Below are 16,079 nucleotides of genomic sequence, written 5' to 3'. Positions count from 1 at the left end.
AGGTGGTCTTTTCAAACAGCTCTTACACTAAAAGGGCATTATCATAATTTTCACAATTTCACAGTATTATTCCAACCTCATAGTGTGGAAATATAAAACACAAGAAATCACATTTTTGACTGCACTGGGCCTTTAAAATACTCATCTTTTTTTATCCTCTTAATATATCTTTTAAAATGTTTATTTGTATTTTTCTTTACATATTCAGTTTTTCAGCAGTACTGATAATTATACTATATACAACAAAGGCCAAGACACTCATCGGTTCATCAGTTAGACAGAAGATCCTTTCCCGTTGATGCTTTGATAATGACCTACTATTACAAGGCAAGACTGTAAGGTCTAGCTCTCTTGGCTTGTTGCAGTCGGCATGCCTTGTAAGTGACGGTGATGACGACGCAGCTATGAGCCTTGAAGACCTTCTCTGTCTAAACCACTAGGGGCGTCGTCTTGATAAGTCCTTAAGATCTCATTGGTAGCAAGGTGTCTATGTACAGAGGCTAAAAGTCCCAATCAGTCCTACTCAGTCCGTGTGAAGAAGAGGTTGTATGAAATAAATGCTTCAGTGTTTTTGTACATTTTAAACATTTTGTTATCTCCCAAAAAAGTATCAGTATCAAAACAGGTTTCGTAATAGATATATTTGTACTGGACGTGTCAGTTAGTATGTGTTGGAATTCAAATAGTTCTCGATGTACGTATGAAAAGTAGTCGTCTCTTTGCAAAGCAACACAAAGTCTTTTACTTGATAATGTTCAGTTTCTTTTTTTTCTCTTTTTACATGAAATAATCTTAGATGAGATGCAGCCTTGGTGCGGTTTCCAGTTGTTTTCTTCCTTCCTTCCTTCTTTCCTTCCTTCCTTCTCTCTCTGTCTCTCTCTCTCTCTCTCTCTCTCTCTCTCTCATATCCCCCTCCTGTCTCTGTCATTGTGTCTTGTTTCTGTGCTCACCCAAGAGAGACTACTTTAGCAGCCACTCATTCACTGGAAGAGAGGAGAGGGACAGTGTGAGAAGACCACACCTTTCTGTGCACATGCATGTCTAGCATGGAGCCCCTTTCTATCCTGCAGCATCTATAACATTCATTTTAACATGGCAATACATTGTTAGGATTGAGACAGAATGCATTGAGCATAGCGATATGGTGCTGTGGTGTTCCATGTTCATATTAGCAATGTACGCTAAATGACAACATTTCTACAGTATCTGTTAGTTAGCATTCTGTTAGCATCCCAATATACATTTCCCATTCAATTAGCCCACTGACACCTAGCTATGAGGGGGCTGACATTCCTCTGCCTTCAAGGTTTAACCTTAGATTAACAAGTACAACTAGTGTAATTAAAGACAAGAGACAACTCTGCTGCTATTGTGCTGCTTCTGTTTACTCTCTAGGGGCTAGTTGGAGAGGTAGAGTACCACATACTGTGTGTGTATGTGTGTGTGTGTGTGTGTGTGGGGGGTAAATGTGTGTGTGTAAAATGTCTGTCTCTGTGTGTGTGTCTGTCTGTCTGTGTGTGTGTGTGTCTCTGTGTGTGTGTGTGTGTGTGTGGGGGGGGTAAACGTGTGTGTGTAAAATGTCTGTCTCTGTGTGAGTGTCTGTCTGTCTGTGTGTGTGTGTGTGTCTGTCTGTGTGTCTGTCTGTGTGTCTGTCTGTCTGTCTGTCTGTCTGTCTGTCTGTCTGTCTGTCTGTCTGTCTGTCTGTCTGTCTGTCTGTCTGTCTGTCTGTCTGTCTGTCTGTCTGTCTGTCTGTGTGTGTGTCTGTGTGTCTGTCTGTCTGTGTCTGTCTGTCTGTCTGTCTGTCTCTCTGTGTGTGTGTGTGTGTGTGTGTGTTTCAATCTCTCAACAACTGCTGCACAGAATAAGAATTTCATCGGAGAGCGAGAGGATAAGATAACAGAACATTCTGGCTACAGTACAGTAGATCCTGGAAGAAGAATACAATGAATAATGGGGGTTTACCTCTTGCCCTCACTGTATATAAGCTTCAGGGGTAAAATTCACATTTTGTGCAGCAGTTGCCCAGATATATTGGCTGAAACAGAGGAGAGGAGATGATAAACAGACCGCATGCAGAGTCCCCGAATCACACTGAGATGCTGAGTTGGCTTTGTAGTAATGAAGTAGTTTGGCCCACACTCTCAGACGCCGTTTGGAAATGTTGCTATAATATCACGATAAGTAATATACAATAACTCTTTTTTTAATTAAAAAAAAAATCTATAAACGGTAAGGCTATATTTTACAAAGCTGATAAGACTATGTTTTAGGTAGTATTTTGCTTTATGAGGGACACAAGCAGACACATAGAAAACAACCAACGTAAATGTCCATGTCTCCTTCACCACCATTTTGTATATGTCTGCTAGTCAGACCTTGTTTAAATAAATCACTAACAAAATGGTGGTGGTGGGTGGATTGGAGCTGTGTTTACCTCGGTACTGGAGCTTCTGGGCCCTGTTGTTGGGACAGTCTTTGCCCTGCATGCTGAAGTTGATGTTGGTCCGGATACAGCGGTTGTTCAGCGGTTGAACCGGGCGAACGTTGTCGCTCATACTCAGGAAGATCTGAGACGGCTGGTTCTGACTCAACAGCCGTAAGGAGTGCATCTGGAGAGGAGAGAGGAGGAGAGGTGAGGGAAGGGAGGTCCATGAACAAAGAAGATGGAAAGGTGGAATATGGAAATGAAGGGATGGAACGAGAGAGGTTAGGAAAGCAGAGATGAGAGGGGATCGGGAAGTGAAGAAAAGGCATTATTTCAGTATGAATGGGAGAACAATCCATGTAGAGGAACATAATTGCTGTTTGACAGTCTTATGTAGCTAAGCAGTAAGAAGCTACTGTAGAGACAGACCTGCATTTGTGTGATGTACACTGGCTTATTCATCAGGATCCACGTGGCCGTCTCAAAGCAAGGCGGGATGGTCATCGACCCGTCATATGTGATAAAACTAGAGGTTTCTGGGTAAATCTCCTCGATGTTCAGGCCCATCAGCAAATATGCATCATCTGGAGAAGATGGACAAGATAGACAGGTTTCAATATTACATTTTAATATTCTATTATAGCAGAGTTCTTGAGTCCTGGTCCTGGAGAGCTACAGAGTGTGCATGCTTGTGTCCTAGCTCAGCTCCAACACAAGCACTTGCTAGTTGAAATAGATGAGTTTGTGCTTGGCTGGAACAAAATCCTGCTTCCCCTGTGGGTCCCTAGTTCCAGTATTGTAGAACGCTGCATTACAAGCTTGTCTTTATCACATTTCATGTCCTCTCAAGCTAATATTTAATATTTAGTTTAGAATATCCATGATATATTTGTCTTACTGTCTCAAAATGTATTACATCCACTCTAACCGGTGTGTTCATCATTTATATGTAGACGTTTTGCAAATTGCTAATTTCACATTAAGATGGTATTTCTCAGACTACACGACAGGCTGTTGGTATAGCAGACTACACGACAGGTTGTTGGTATAGCAGACTACACGACAGGCTGTTGGTATAGCAGACTACACGACAGGCTGTTGGTATAGCAGACTACACGACAGGCTGTTGGTACAGCAGACTACACGACAGGCTGTTGGTATAGCAGACTACACGACAGGCTGTTGGTATAGCAGACTACACGACAGGCTGTTGGTATAGCAGACTACACGACAGGTTGTTGGTATAGCAGACTACACGACAGGCTGTTGGTATAGCAGACTACACGACAGGCTGTTGGTATAGCAGACTACACGACAGGCTGTTGGTATAGCAGACTACACGACAGGCTGTTGGTATAGCAGACTACACGACAGGCTGTTGGTATAGCAGACTACACGACAGGCTGTTGGTATAGCAGACTACACGACAGGCTGTTGGTATAGCAGACTACACGACAGGCTGTTGGTAGCAGACTACGACAGGCTGTTGGTACAGCACACGACAGGCTGTTGGTATAGCAGACTACACGACAGGCTGTTGGTACAGCAGACTACACGACAGGCTGTTGGTATAGCAGACTACACGACAGGCTATTGGTATAGCAGACTGCTTGACAACCCCCCTTGTTTTTCATCCATCCCCTAATTGGTCTAAACTAATAGACAACAACAATTAGTCTTCTACTTCCAGTTTATACGTACTATATACATTTTACAGACACAGTATATTTGACAATAGTTATCTTTTGTTTGTTTTTAGTCCCATCCTAAAGCTACTCTCAACCCCTCCCATCTATCTCTGAACACCATCCAGTCCCATCCTAAAGCTACTCTCAACCCCTCCCATCTATCTCTGAACACCATCCAGTCCCATCCTAAAGCTACTCTCAACCCCTCCCATCTATCTCTGAACACCATCCAGTCCCATCCTAAAGCTACTCTCAACCCCTCCCATCTATCTCTGAACACCATCCAGTCCCATCCTAAAGCTACTCTCAACCCCTCCCATCTATCTCTGAACACCATCCAGTCCCATCCTAAAGCTACTCTCAACCCCTCCCATCTATCTCTGAACACCATCCAGTCCCATCCTAAAGCTTACTCTCAACCCCTCCCATATACAGTACTAGTCAAAAGTTGGAACACATACTCATTCCAGGGTTTTTCTTCATTTTTAAAATGTTTTACATTGTAGAATAATAGTGGAGACATCAAAACTATGAAATAACACATATGGAATCAAATCAAATCAAAGTTTATTCGTCACGTGCACCGAATTCAACAGGTGTAGACTGTCGTGTCTTCAGCATTATTTGTGAAGACTGTTATTTTATCAAATCAATTCTCTGTAATTATTATTAAGTAATTAAACAAATCATGTTAATGTAATTAACTAGGAAGTCGGGGCACCAAGGAAAATCTTCAGATTACAAAGTTATAATTTTCTTAATATAACTCTTCAAATATTTTAATATCTGATCAATTAGTCTTCTAATTAATTAATTATTCTTTACCTCACGTTAGTCTCATTCCAAACACCGTAAATTGTTGGTTATCTGCACGAATCCAGCCTTTACTATGAATCATCCATACACCAATTATCTTAAAAATGTATTTACTAATGAACTAAATAATCACAGAAATGCATAAACAAACAACACAGTAGATATGGTAACAAGGAATTAATATTGGAGGTTCCCTAGTGGGCTAAGCCGATATGATGGCTTGGTGGACAAAGGGAAGTGGGTGTGGACTGAAAAGGGCGGGAAAGACAAAATGAGTCACGACACAGTTGATAATTATATTAATTGAAATGTTAATCCTTTGCACATGAACGCTCACTCATTCAGGAATAATTGCAATCAATCAATATATTTAAGCTCAGTGTGTCGTCGGGATCTCTGTTGGAATCGTCCGTATGTCTGTTGGACAGTTTTTCTGAGCATCTCTTTCTCTCTCTGCCTCCCTGACGATCATCGTTTGTAGTTAGAATGGATACTTCAGAGTACCATTCAGAAATGATCTCATAGAATAGATGTTTCGGTGGTTGTCAGTCTTCGCATCCCAGGTTAACATAATTTCTAGCTGCAGACTAGTAATTAGTATCTAAGATTTGCCCTTACTCTGTTGTGATCGATAGTCTCAGAGTTGAACCATTTCCACCTGTGCAGCCAATGCTCCACGTGCTATGGTTAGGAATGTAACAACCACTGCACCTTAGCTTACGCTGGGGTTTTTGTGGTCTGAAGAGGATTTCCTCAGCAGGGTTTTTTATTCGTAACAGTAGAAAAGGGCTGTTCCATGATGCCAGATCATGTATGTGCTCATGGGGGCGGGCCAATGACTTGGTTAAACTTTAAAGGGAATACAATTCTCTTTCATTAAAGGTTTAACATCACCTTACATCATTTCACAAATAGTTTAATCTTGACTCATTAATTTTATACAAGAATTAGATGCAAACCCCATAATTGAGAAATGTACATATTCAGAGATCTAGTTATGTGTTTCCTGTCCTCTTTGAGGTCACCAAATGAAACACACTCTTCATACCCATCCCTTAAGTGTCCACGGACCATTCCCACCTACTCACAAGTGGACCTTTTGTATCAAATCCCCATTTGGGGATTTAGGAGTTCGCCATGTGAAATCCTTTGTTCTCTCTATGTGTCTCTCTTTCTGCATGGTCACGGGGAGAGAGTCTCCTCCAGGAATTTATGACCTGAGATAACAGAACCTGGGTGCAGGAGAGAGAGAGAGGGGGATGCCACGATCTATACCCAGAAAGGGCCATGTCATGACAAGACCTTACAGTGCTATGCTTACTTACAAGCCCTAACCAACAGTGCAATTTGAAAGTAAAAAATAGGTATTAGGTAAACAATAGATAAAGAATGAAAAAAAAAGTAAAATGACTGCGAAAATAACAGTAGCGAGGCTATATACAGGTGGTACCGGTATAGAGTCAATGTGCGGGAGCACTGGTTAGTTTAGCTGGTGGGCGGAGTTGCGGGACACAATGCAAATAGTCCGGGTAGCCATTTGATTACCTGTTCAGGAGTCTTATGTCTTGGGGGTAAAGGTTGTTGAGAAGCCTTTTAGTCCTAGACTTCGCACTCCAGTACCGATTGCCATGCGGTAGCAGAGAGAACAGTCTACGACTTGGGCGGCCGGGGTCTTTGACAATTTTTAGGGCCTTCCTCTGACACTGCCTGGTGTAGAGGTCCTGGATGGCAGGCAGCTTAGTTCAGTTATGTACTGGGCCGTACGCACTATCCTCTGTAGTGCCTTGCGGTCGGAGGCCGAGCAGTTGCCGTACCAGGCAGTGATGCAACCAGTCAGGATGCTCTCAATGTTGCACCTGTTGAACCTTTTGAGGATCTGAGGACCCATGCTAAATCTTTTCAGTCTCCTTAGAGGGAATCAGTTTTGTCGTGCCCTCTTCATTTAGTAACCAAAAAATATATTTAATATTTGCTATTCTTCAAAGTAGCCACCCTTTTCCTTGATGACCGCTTTGCATATGGGGTTGTGGCTTCCAGATGTTTCCTTTTGGCAACACGTGAGCATATATGTCATTCATGTTCATCATGTTATTATAAGAACGTGTTAACTAGCCCAACAGTGGGATATGCATAGGCACTTAAAAGATACTCCTACACTTGTCTAAATCCTATTAAAGCTACAAAAGCGTCAGTTTCCAACCTTAACATATGTTGAAAATACAACAGAATAGATTAACCGGAATTACATTTACTATCACGGGTGGCCAAAAATAACTATCTAAAAGCCATGCCCTTGCTAAACCACACCTCCAGTCTTCTGATCTGACCCGGTAGATCATAGCTCACTAACCCAGCATCAACAACTCAATTTAAAGAAAATAATGTTTTTTTTGTGTGTCAAAATAACCCAACGTGTGTTCTGTCCAATATTTACCCAAATTGGGTTGTTTTTAACCCAGCATTTTTTAGTGTGTAGAATTTCTGATTCTCTCTTTCTCTCTGTCCCAATCTATCCCTCTCTCCATCATTCTCTCTTTCTCTCTCCGTCTCTTGTTCTCTCTCGCTCTCTCTACTATGCTAACACACTCAATATGTAGTCATCTGTTGCGGCTTCCGTTTATAATAAAAGGTACTATGTTTGCTGTGAAGAGGTCACAGTAGCTGCTCCTTCTATTTAGACTGGGAGTTTAGCTGCTATTCACTTTCACAGTGTGTATCTATCTAGACTAGAACAACATCAGCATGCTCACCAGCCCCTAGCCTACAGGTAGGACATATATACCCTGAAAGGTAAAGAAAAACAAAAAAGACAATCCTTAATCTGTGAACATCAATCATGTTTCTATGATGTTACCACCTCACCCCTGCAGTCTTGTTAGTCTCTCTCCACCACCACACATCACTGGAATCCGCGTTGGCATTAATCATTCCATTTGGATGCTGTGTTTGTGTGTGCGTATGTGCGTGCGTGGTTATGACAGCTCATTGATGCCTCTGAGACCTCCAATGCACTGGGGGTCACTGTGTTTACGCAGCCTCTCCTCAACCCCATTAATCCAATTGTTCTCTTCTCTGAGCAAGCCATGTGCCATTCTAATATGGCCATCTAACAGCCCTAGCTGTCTCTACTGCAGTCTCTCCAGCTACTCTTTGACTTGTTCCACTGTGTTCCTCCCTACAGTCTACATTGGCATCTCTACTTACTTTTATATGTTATTCTTGTGATGGTGTCTCTATTCAACATTCGATTCAGGAATGCATTCGAAGTCTCCGCAATCTGGAATACGAGAGGAGAGAAAGAATCACTAAGAGACAGTCACATCAAAGCCAGTCACACACATCGCAAATTACTTCCATATTCCACAATCTCGACAGTGCATTACAAAATGAACCAAAACGCACTAACAATATGACACCAGCAATTCAAGTGCATTCGCTTTAGGCCCAAATCTTAACTTGAGGCAAGCATGCAGCAAATCTCCCCTTGACTTCAATGCATGATTTACTCGCATAATGCTAGTTGCACAAGTCCATCTCTCTGACCACCAGAGAGAAAGACACTTTAAAGAGCCTGAACACCAGAGAGAGAGACACTTTAAAGAGCCTGAACACCAGAGAGAGCCACTTTAAAGAGCCTGAACACCAGAGAGAGAGACACTTTAAAGAGCCTGAACACCAGAGAGAGAGACACTTTAAAGAGCCTGAACACTAGAGAGAGAGACACTTTAAAGAGCCTGAACACCAGAGAGAGCCACTTTAAAGAGCCTGAACACCAGAGAGAGCCACTTTAAAGAGCCTGAACACCAGAGAGAGAGGCACTTTAAAGAGCCTGAACACCAGAGAGAGAGACACTTTAAAGAGCCTGAACACCAGAGAGAGAGACACTTTAAAGAGCCTGAACACTAGAGAGAGAGACACTTTAAAGAGCCTGAACACCAGAGAGAGCCACTTTAAAGAGCCTGAACACCAGACAGAGCCACTTTAAGAGAGCCACTTTAAAGAGCTTGAACACCAGAGAGCCACTTTAAAGAGCCTGAACACCAGAGAGAGCCACTTTAAAGAGCTTGAACACCAGAGAGAGCCACTTTAAAGAGCCTGAACACCAGAGAGAGCCACTTTAAATAGCCTGAACACCAGAGAAAGCCACTTTAAAGAGCCTGAACACCAGAGAAAGCCACTTTAAAGAGCCTGAACACCAGAGAAAGCCACTTTAAAGAGCCTGAACACCAGAGAAAGCCACTCTAAAGAGCCTGAACACCAGAGAAAGCCACTTTAAAGAGCCTGAACACCCGAGAAAGCCACTTTAAAGAGCCTGAACACCAGAGAAAGCCACTTTAAAGAGCCTGAACACCAAAGAAAGCCACTTTAAAGAGCCTGAACACCAGAGAGAGCCACTTTAAAGAGCTTGAACACCAGAGAGAGCCACTTTAAAGAGCCTGAACACCAGAGAGAGCCACTTTAAAGAGCCTGAACACCAGAGAAAGCCACTTTAAAGAGCCTGAACACCAGAGAGAGCCACTTTAAAGAGCCTGAACACCAGAGAGAGCCACTTTAAAGAGCTTGAACACCAGAGAGAGCCACTTTAAAGAGCCTGAACACCAGAGAGCCACTTTAAAGAGCTTGAACACCAGAGAGAGCCACTTTAAAGAGCCTGAACACCAGAGAGAGCCACTTTAAAGAGCCTGAACACCAGAGAAAGCCACTTTAAAGAGCCTGAACACCAGAGAAAGCCACTTTAAAGAGCCTGAACACCAGAGAAAGCCACTCTAAAGAGCCTGAACACCAGAGAAAGCCACTTTAAAGAGCCTGAACACCCGAGAAAGCCACTTGAAAGAGCCTGAACACCAGAGAAAGCCACTCTAAAGAGCCTGATCTGCTTTTAGCTGTCCTGTAGCGCTTTTGTCTAAAGACTCAGGGGTCCAGAGTCGACGTGGAACACACTAATCAGTTAAGATGCTCCACACGCTCCTTTAAATCCCCCTTAGTCCCGAGCCTCAGCCTCCTGTCCCATTCTCAGCCTCACAACTCTGACTGTCAAGATGTCTCGGAGGCTAAGTGATTAAAAAGCAATGGATGTCCCTTGTCACTACTCTCTCTCTTTCTCAGATGTTTTGAACACTTTTAATGGAGAAATCACCTAGGGGGATGCAGACATGTTATTCTGCAAAATGTAATTAGGGAGTTCTCTCCAAATTGTGAAGTAAACTTAAAAGTAGCTACAGAGAGGAACTGTTCAACAACATATGTCAATTTGACATCTAGAGAAGAAACATAGGTGACACTCACATCCTAGACAAACACTGTCTAGTCTAGTAGATATGGCTGAAGGTGACTCAAACTCCATTTAGTGTCCAACAGTCTCACTATGTCCTCCTCCATTGTGTGTCTGTTTCCACAGGGGACCCCACACAGTTACATCCCCCCCATTGTCATTTCGAATAGCGGCTCAGGCCACTGATGCCCAAAGGAAGCCCTTACTTACTGGCAGTCTGAGTCACTGAAAGGGTAACATGGTGGGTGTGCAGGTGTTAATGGTCCCCTGGAAGCATGAGTCACAATACCGAGAAATAGGTTCCTGAGATAGTGAAGGACACCACTAATTACCTCACTTCCCATCTCTTCAGCGACTTTAACAATGAGACGGGACTGATCTGAGAGCCTTAGTTAAGCAAGCTACTTCAAGATGGCTGGAGTTTGGAGTCATTACCACTGAGGGCCAGGCTGAGGGACTAGAGAGGATGAGAGTGAAGTGTTGATTGATTTCACGATGAGTGGGAGGACGGGGGTGTGAGATGTGCTTAATCATATCCCTTTCAATGGCCTACCTCTCTGTCTGTTATAGTGGTGGGAGTGTGTGTGGGGGTATACAATTGAACATGTAATTACATTTGATGAGTGCTCAAAATTAATTACTCAAAATTCTACCACTACATTGACCACTAAAATAACTTTCAGACAGCAAAAGCAAACACATTTTATTCAGAACATTGTAGCTCTTCTATCCCATCTCTGTAAGTGGTTAGCAGAGAGGCTTGACCCGGGTCTCCATGTCCTCCTGTGTGACTGACAGACCGAGCCATTGACACAAGGGAGCTAATTACTGTAGCTAGCTGATTGGGTTGCATCTGAACTACGCAGTACTTCTGTAGCACGAAGAATACAAGAAATTCCACAGCCTTGAGCCGAGCCCAAGAAGCCCACATAACAAAGCTAGTGAGAGAGAGACAAAGCTATTTCACAACCTCACACCCCCCCCCCCTTGACATATACAGGGAACACAATGTTAAGCTCCCAGGATAACTAGTTCTCTAGTGGATCTATTTCGGGATTGAGAGCAGGGCGACCTTCTCAAAGGACCATTTGGATGCCGTCAAAAAAGATTAGCATGTAGTAACGTAGCGCTAGCTAGCTAGCTAATAAATACAGGGATAATCATACTGTCAAACTGGTACGTGGTGGGATGATATACTGTGACTCGATGCCAAGTTAATGCATGACAGTCCCCCCCCCCCCAAAAAAAATGTCAATCATTCATACGAAGATTTTACATACAAATTCAAGCACGTTTGACACAGTGAGATCAAAGGTTGGAGTTGTGAGAGTGTCACACGCACCTTCATAAATATAGACACTATGACCAGTCCGTTGGGGCTCTTCGCCGCCTCTGTGTAGTTGGTATACAGCTCGTGGTTGTAGTGTATAAGTTGAACCTGGAGATGAAAAAAACAAATGTCAGGAATACAACAAAATCTCTCAAGTGACCTCGCACAAATAGACTGTAGAAAAGTCTGCTCTTGCGGAGCTGCTGTGTGCTGGCTTCTGGTCAAGCGCAGCACTAACGCACCTTTTTCCACATAATACATTTTGCAGAGTCAGGTATGTCTTAGAGCCATGTAGTCTTTAGAATCGCCGTTTGATTTAATTTATTAGGATCCCCATTAGCCGACACGAACAGCGTCCCAATGATGTGTCTGACTGTGTGTGTTTATTTCATGAAACCATCTCCAAATATATATTTTTAATCATTTATTTTACCTGAGCCTTTTTCCGTCGAAAATCTCATTCTGATCGTGTGGGCATGTTGATACAAACGTTAACATATTTACATACAAAGCCCTGATTGGCGGATAGGATCAGCTTTAGACTCTAGGGTCTACCCTGCTTACCTCTTTAAAGTAGGCGTACATGTAGACAAATAAAAGATAACTGGTCATTGGTCAGAATAATCTGATCACATTGTGATGTCATCCCACCTGAACAGGCTGCAATTCAAGGCATTTTATTTTTAAACCTCTTACAGAGTTATTTCGACCTCATGGTGTGGAAATATCATTTTAAAAAAGCAAGAAAATCGCGTTTTTGACTGCACTGCACCTTTAAACAAATGCCTTCACACCTACAATCTCTCCAGAGACTAGGGTTTGTTGGCTTCCACTGTTCAAGCCTTTTGAAGTTGTGTTGACTAAGGTGTCAGTAAAGTTCTACACACCTTTATGGTTCTACAGGTTCTTAATGATGTGTTTATGTGGGCGGTGTCTATGCACAGCTAGCTCAACTTGTGACCTTGCGACAATAACAACTATTCAAAGAGCAGCCCACATTTTCTTTTACCAAGCAGACACACTTACGATTCCTGGGAAATCAACAGGAACTGCGGAAAAAGTTCTCACACAATATGGGAGAGTGGGGTAAGTTGAGAGTTTCACATTTATCATCATTACATCAAAGGGAAACTTAGTATTATTTCTAACAAAGATATCTATATGTATTTCAGGATTTTGTGTATCCCTGGAAACAACCAGAATTCATGTAAATATAACAGTTTTGAAAACATATGGAGGAAAGAGGGGGAGGCTTGCAAGCCGAAGAACACCATCCCAACCGTGAAGCACCGGGGTGGCAGAGTCATGTGTGGGGGTGCTTTGCTGCAGGAAGGACTTGTGCACTTCACAAAATAGATGGCATCATGAGGGAGGAAAAATTATGTGGATATATTGAAGCAACATCTCAAGACATCAGTCAGGAAGTTAAAGCTTGGTTGCAAATGGGCCTTCCAAATGGACAATGACCCCAGCATACTTCCAAAGTTGTGGCAAAATGGCTTAAGGACAACAAAGTCAAGGTATTGGAGTGACCATCACAAAGCCCTGATCTCAATCCTATAGAAAAATTGTGGGCAGAACTGAAAAAGCATGTGCGAGCAAGGAGGCCTACAAACCTGACTCAGTTACACCAGCTTTGTCAAGAGGAATGGGCCAAAATTCACCCAACTTATTGTGGGAAGCTTGTGGAAGGCTACCCGAAGCGTTTGACCCAAGTTAAACAATTTAAAGGCAATGCTACCAAATACTAATTGAGTGCATGTAAACTTCTGACCCACTGGGAATGTGATAAGAGCTGCAGTAAATCATTCTCTCTACTATTACTCTGACATTTCTCATTCTTAAAATAAAGTGAGGATCCTAACTGACCTAAAACAGGGAATTTTTACTTGGATTAAATGTCAGGAATTGTGAAAAACTGAGTTTAAATGTTTTTGGTTAAGGTTTATGTAAACTTCTGACTTCAACTGTAAGTTCAAGAGTAAAAATGTGCTTAACAAATCACATAATAAGATGCACATACTCACTCTGTGTGCAATAATAGTGCTTAACATGATTTTTGAATGACTACCTGAGTCGAGCAGTGAATTTATAACACAGATTCAACCACAAAGACCAGGGAGGTTTTCCAATGCCTCGCAAAGAAGTGCACCCATTGGTAGATGGGTAAAAATACAAATAAAGCAGAAATTGGATATCCTTTGAGCATGGTGAAGTTATTAATTGCACTTTGGATGGTGCAATACACCCAGTCACTACAAAGATACAGGCATCCTTCCTAACTCAGTTGCTGGAGAGGAAGGAAACTGAGTTTAATGGCTGTGTTAGGAGAACACTGAGGACGGATCAACAACATTGTAGTTACTCCACAATACGAACCTAATTGACAGAGTGAAAAGATGCAAGCCTGTACAGAATACAAATATTCCAAAACATGCATCCTGTTTGCATTAAGGCACTAAAGTAAAACTGCAAAAAATGTTGGCAAAGAAATGTACTTTCTGTCCTGAATACAAAGCATTATGTTTGGAGCAAATCCAACACAATACATCACTGAGTACAGCTTTATATATTTTCAAGCATGGTGATGGCTGCATCATGTTTTGGGTATGCTTGTTATCGGCAAGTACTAAGGATTTTTTAAAGCTAAAAAATAAACAGAATAGAGCTAAGTACAGGCAAAATCCTAAAGGAAAACCTGGTTCAGTCTACTTTCCAACAGACACTGGGAGACAAATTTCCTTTCAGCAGGACAAAAACCTAAAACACAAGGCCAAATCTACACTGGAGTTGCTTACCAAGATGATATTGAATGTTCCTGAGTGGCCTAGTTACAGTTTTGCCTTAAATTGGCATGGAAATCTATGGCAAGACCTGAAGATGGTTGTCTAACAATGACCAACAACCAATTAGACAGAATTTTTAAAAGAATAAATGTGCAGATATTGTACAATCCAAGTCTCCTAGAGACTTACCCACAAAGACTCACAACTGTAACCTCTGCCAAATGTTATTGTAACTCAGGGGTGTCAATACTTATGTAAATGAGATATTTGCAAACATTTCCAAAAACATGTTTTCACTTTGTCATTATTGGGTATCGTGTGTAGATGGGTGAGAGAACACAATCAATTTAATCCATTTAGAATTCAATCTATAACCACAACATGTGGAATAAGTCAAGGGGTATGAATACTTTCTGAAGGCACTGTAAACCTCTGTTCAATATAACTCACCATTACATTTACTGAGCAGCTGTCTGGGACAGGGATGTTGTTTCTATGCGCCAATTAATAGGTACGTTTTCTGCATTTGAGGCAACTAAACTGGTCCGCAAAATTCTTGATATGTTTATCAAGTTCAGACTCAATGTCATCAGATAAGACCTGGTGTTCCTCTGCTACTCATCACAGCCTCTCTTTATACAGCTCAGACTCCATGTCATCAGATAAGACCTGGTGTTCCTCTGCTACTCATCACAGCCTCTCTTTATACAGTTCAGACTCAATGTCATCAGATAAGACCTGGTGTTCCTCTGCTACCCATCACAGCCTCTCTTTATACAGTTCAGACTCCATGTCATCAGATAAGACCTGGTGTTCCTCTGCTACTCATCACAGCCTCTCTTTATACAGCTCAGACTCCATGTCATCAGATAAGACCTGGTGTTCCTCTGCTACTCATCACAGCCTCTCTTTATACAGTTCAGACTCCATGTCATCAGATAAGACCTGGTGTTCCTCTGCTACTCATCACAGCCTCTCTTTATACAGCTCAGACTCAATGTCATCAGATAAGACCTGGTGTTCTTCTGCTACTCATCACAGCCTCTCTTTATACAGCTCAGACTCAATGTCATCAGATAAGACCTGGTGTTCTTCTGCTCAGACTCATCACAGACCTGGTGTTCTCTTTATACAGCTCAGACTCAATGTCATCAGATAAGACCTGGTGTTCCTCTGCTACTCATCACAGCCTCTCTTTCAAACAGGTACATGTTTGTTTTCTGTACCTCTCCAGTGTCATTCAGTCTATTTGTTCATCCCTTGCTGCTGCTCCAATGGACTTCTTCCCTTCTCTCACTTCCTTGGCTGCTCTTTCAAGAACCTCAAGGGGGATATAGACCCCTGCTTGTTTTACGTTTGTATACACAGGGCATAATGGTGTCTGCTCCATATCAATATAAAATGCACTATCTTGAGTTCAGGTGCATGACATATTGCAAAAATACTATGAATTTTATGTGTAACAAAATACAATATAATCATAATTTGTATGGGGTATGGTGGCCATTGGCTCATCTTACCTCAAGGCAAACATTTTGACTATATTAACCCACACAGCTACAAAGATGGACTTTCATGCTAGGTCTGGGTTTGTCGTATTGTAGCTTATAGGAGACCCCAACTGATGTATAAAACAATCTTAAAAGTATCTCCGTTGACACCTATAACACAATACATTCATTTGACTTTGTGAAATTTGATCTTTGGACCGAACTTGTTTACCACTTTTTCCATGTGGTTTGTTCCTTCACATGATCTCTTC

The 16,079-nt window shown here is 42.1% G+C and overlaps 1 protein-coding gene across 1 annotated transcript in view; it reads right to left on the bottom strand.

The window, feature by feature from the left end:
- Window positions 1-96: 96 nt before the first annotated feature.
- LOC112223387 (carbonic anhydrase-related protein 10-like) overlaps window positions 97-16,079 on the bottom strand; it is a 263,879-nt gene continuing 247,896 nt past the window's right edge. Inside the window, exons 4-8 of the mRNA XM_042305232.1 lie at window positions 11,544-11,639; window positions 8,134-8,206; window positions 2,855-3,009; window positions 2,435-2,609; window positions 97-983 (exon numbers count right to left, since the gene is read on the bottom strand). Coding sequence (XP_042161166.1) covers window positions 961-983; window positions 2,435-2,609; window positions 2,855-3,009; window positions 8,134-8,206; window positions 11,544-11,639 — 522 coding nt within the window. The 3' untranslated portion in view covers window positions 97-960. The remainder of the gene's footprint in view (window positions 984-2,434; window positions 2,610-2,854; window positions 3,010-8,133; window positions 8,207-11,543; window positions 11,640-16,079) is intronic.

This window comes from Oncorhynchus tshawytscha, linkage group LG24, assembly GCF_018296145.1.
Source record: "Oncorhynchus tshawytscha isolate Ot180627B linkage group LG24, Otsh_v2.0, whole genome shotgun sequence".
Lineage (NCBI taxonomy): Eukaryota > Metazoa > Chordata > Actinopteri > Salmoniformes > Salmonidae > Oncorhynchus > Oncorhynchus tshawytscha.
The sequence above is the reverse complement of the archived record's forward strand: the minus strand, read 5'-3'. Positions and strand labels throughout refer to the sequence as shown.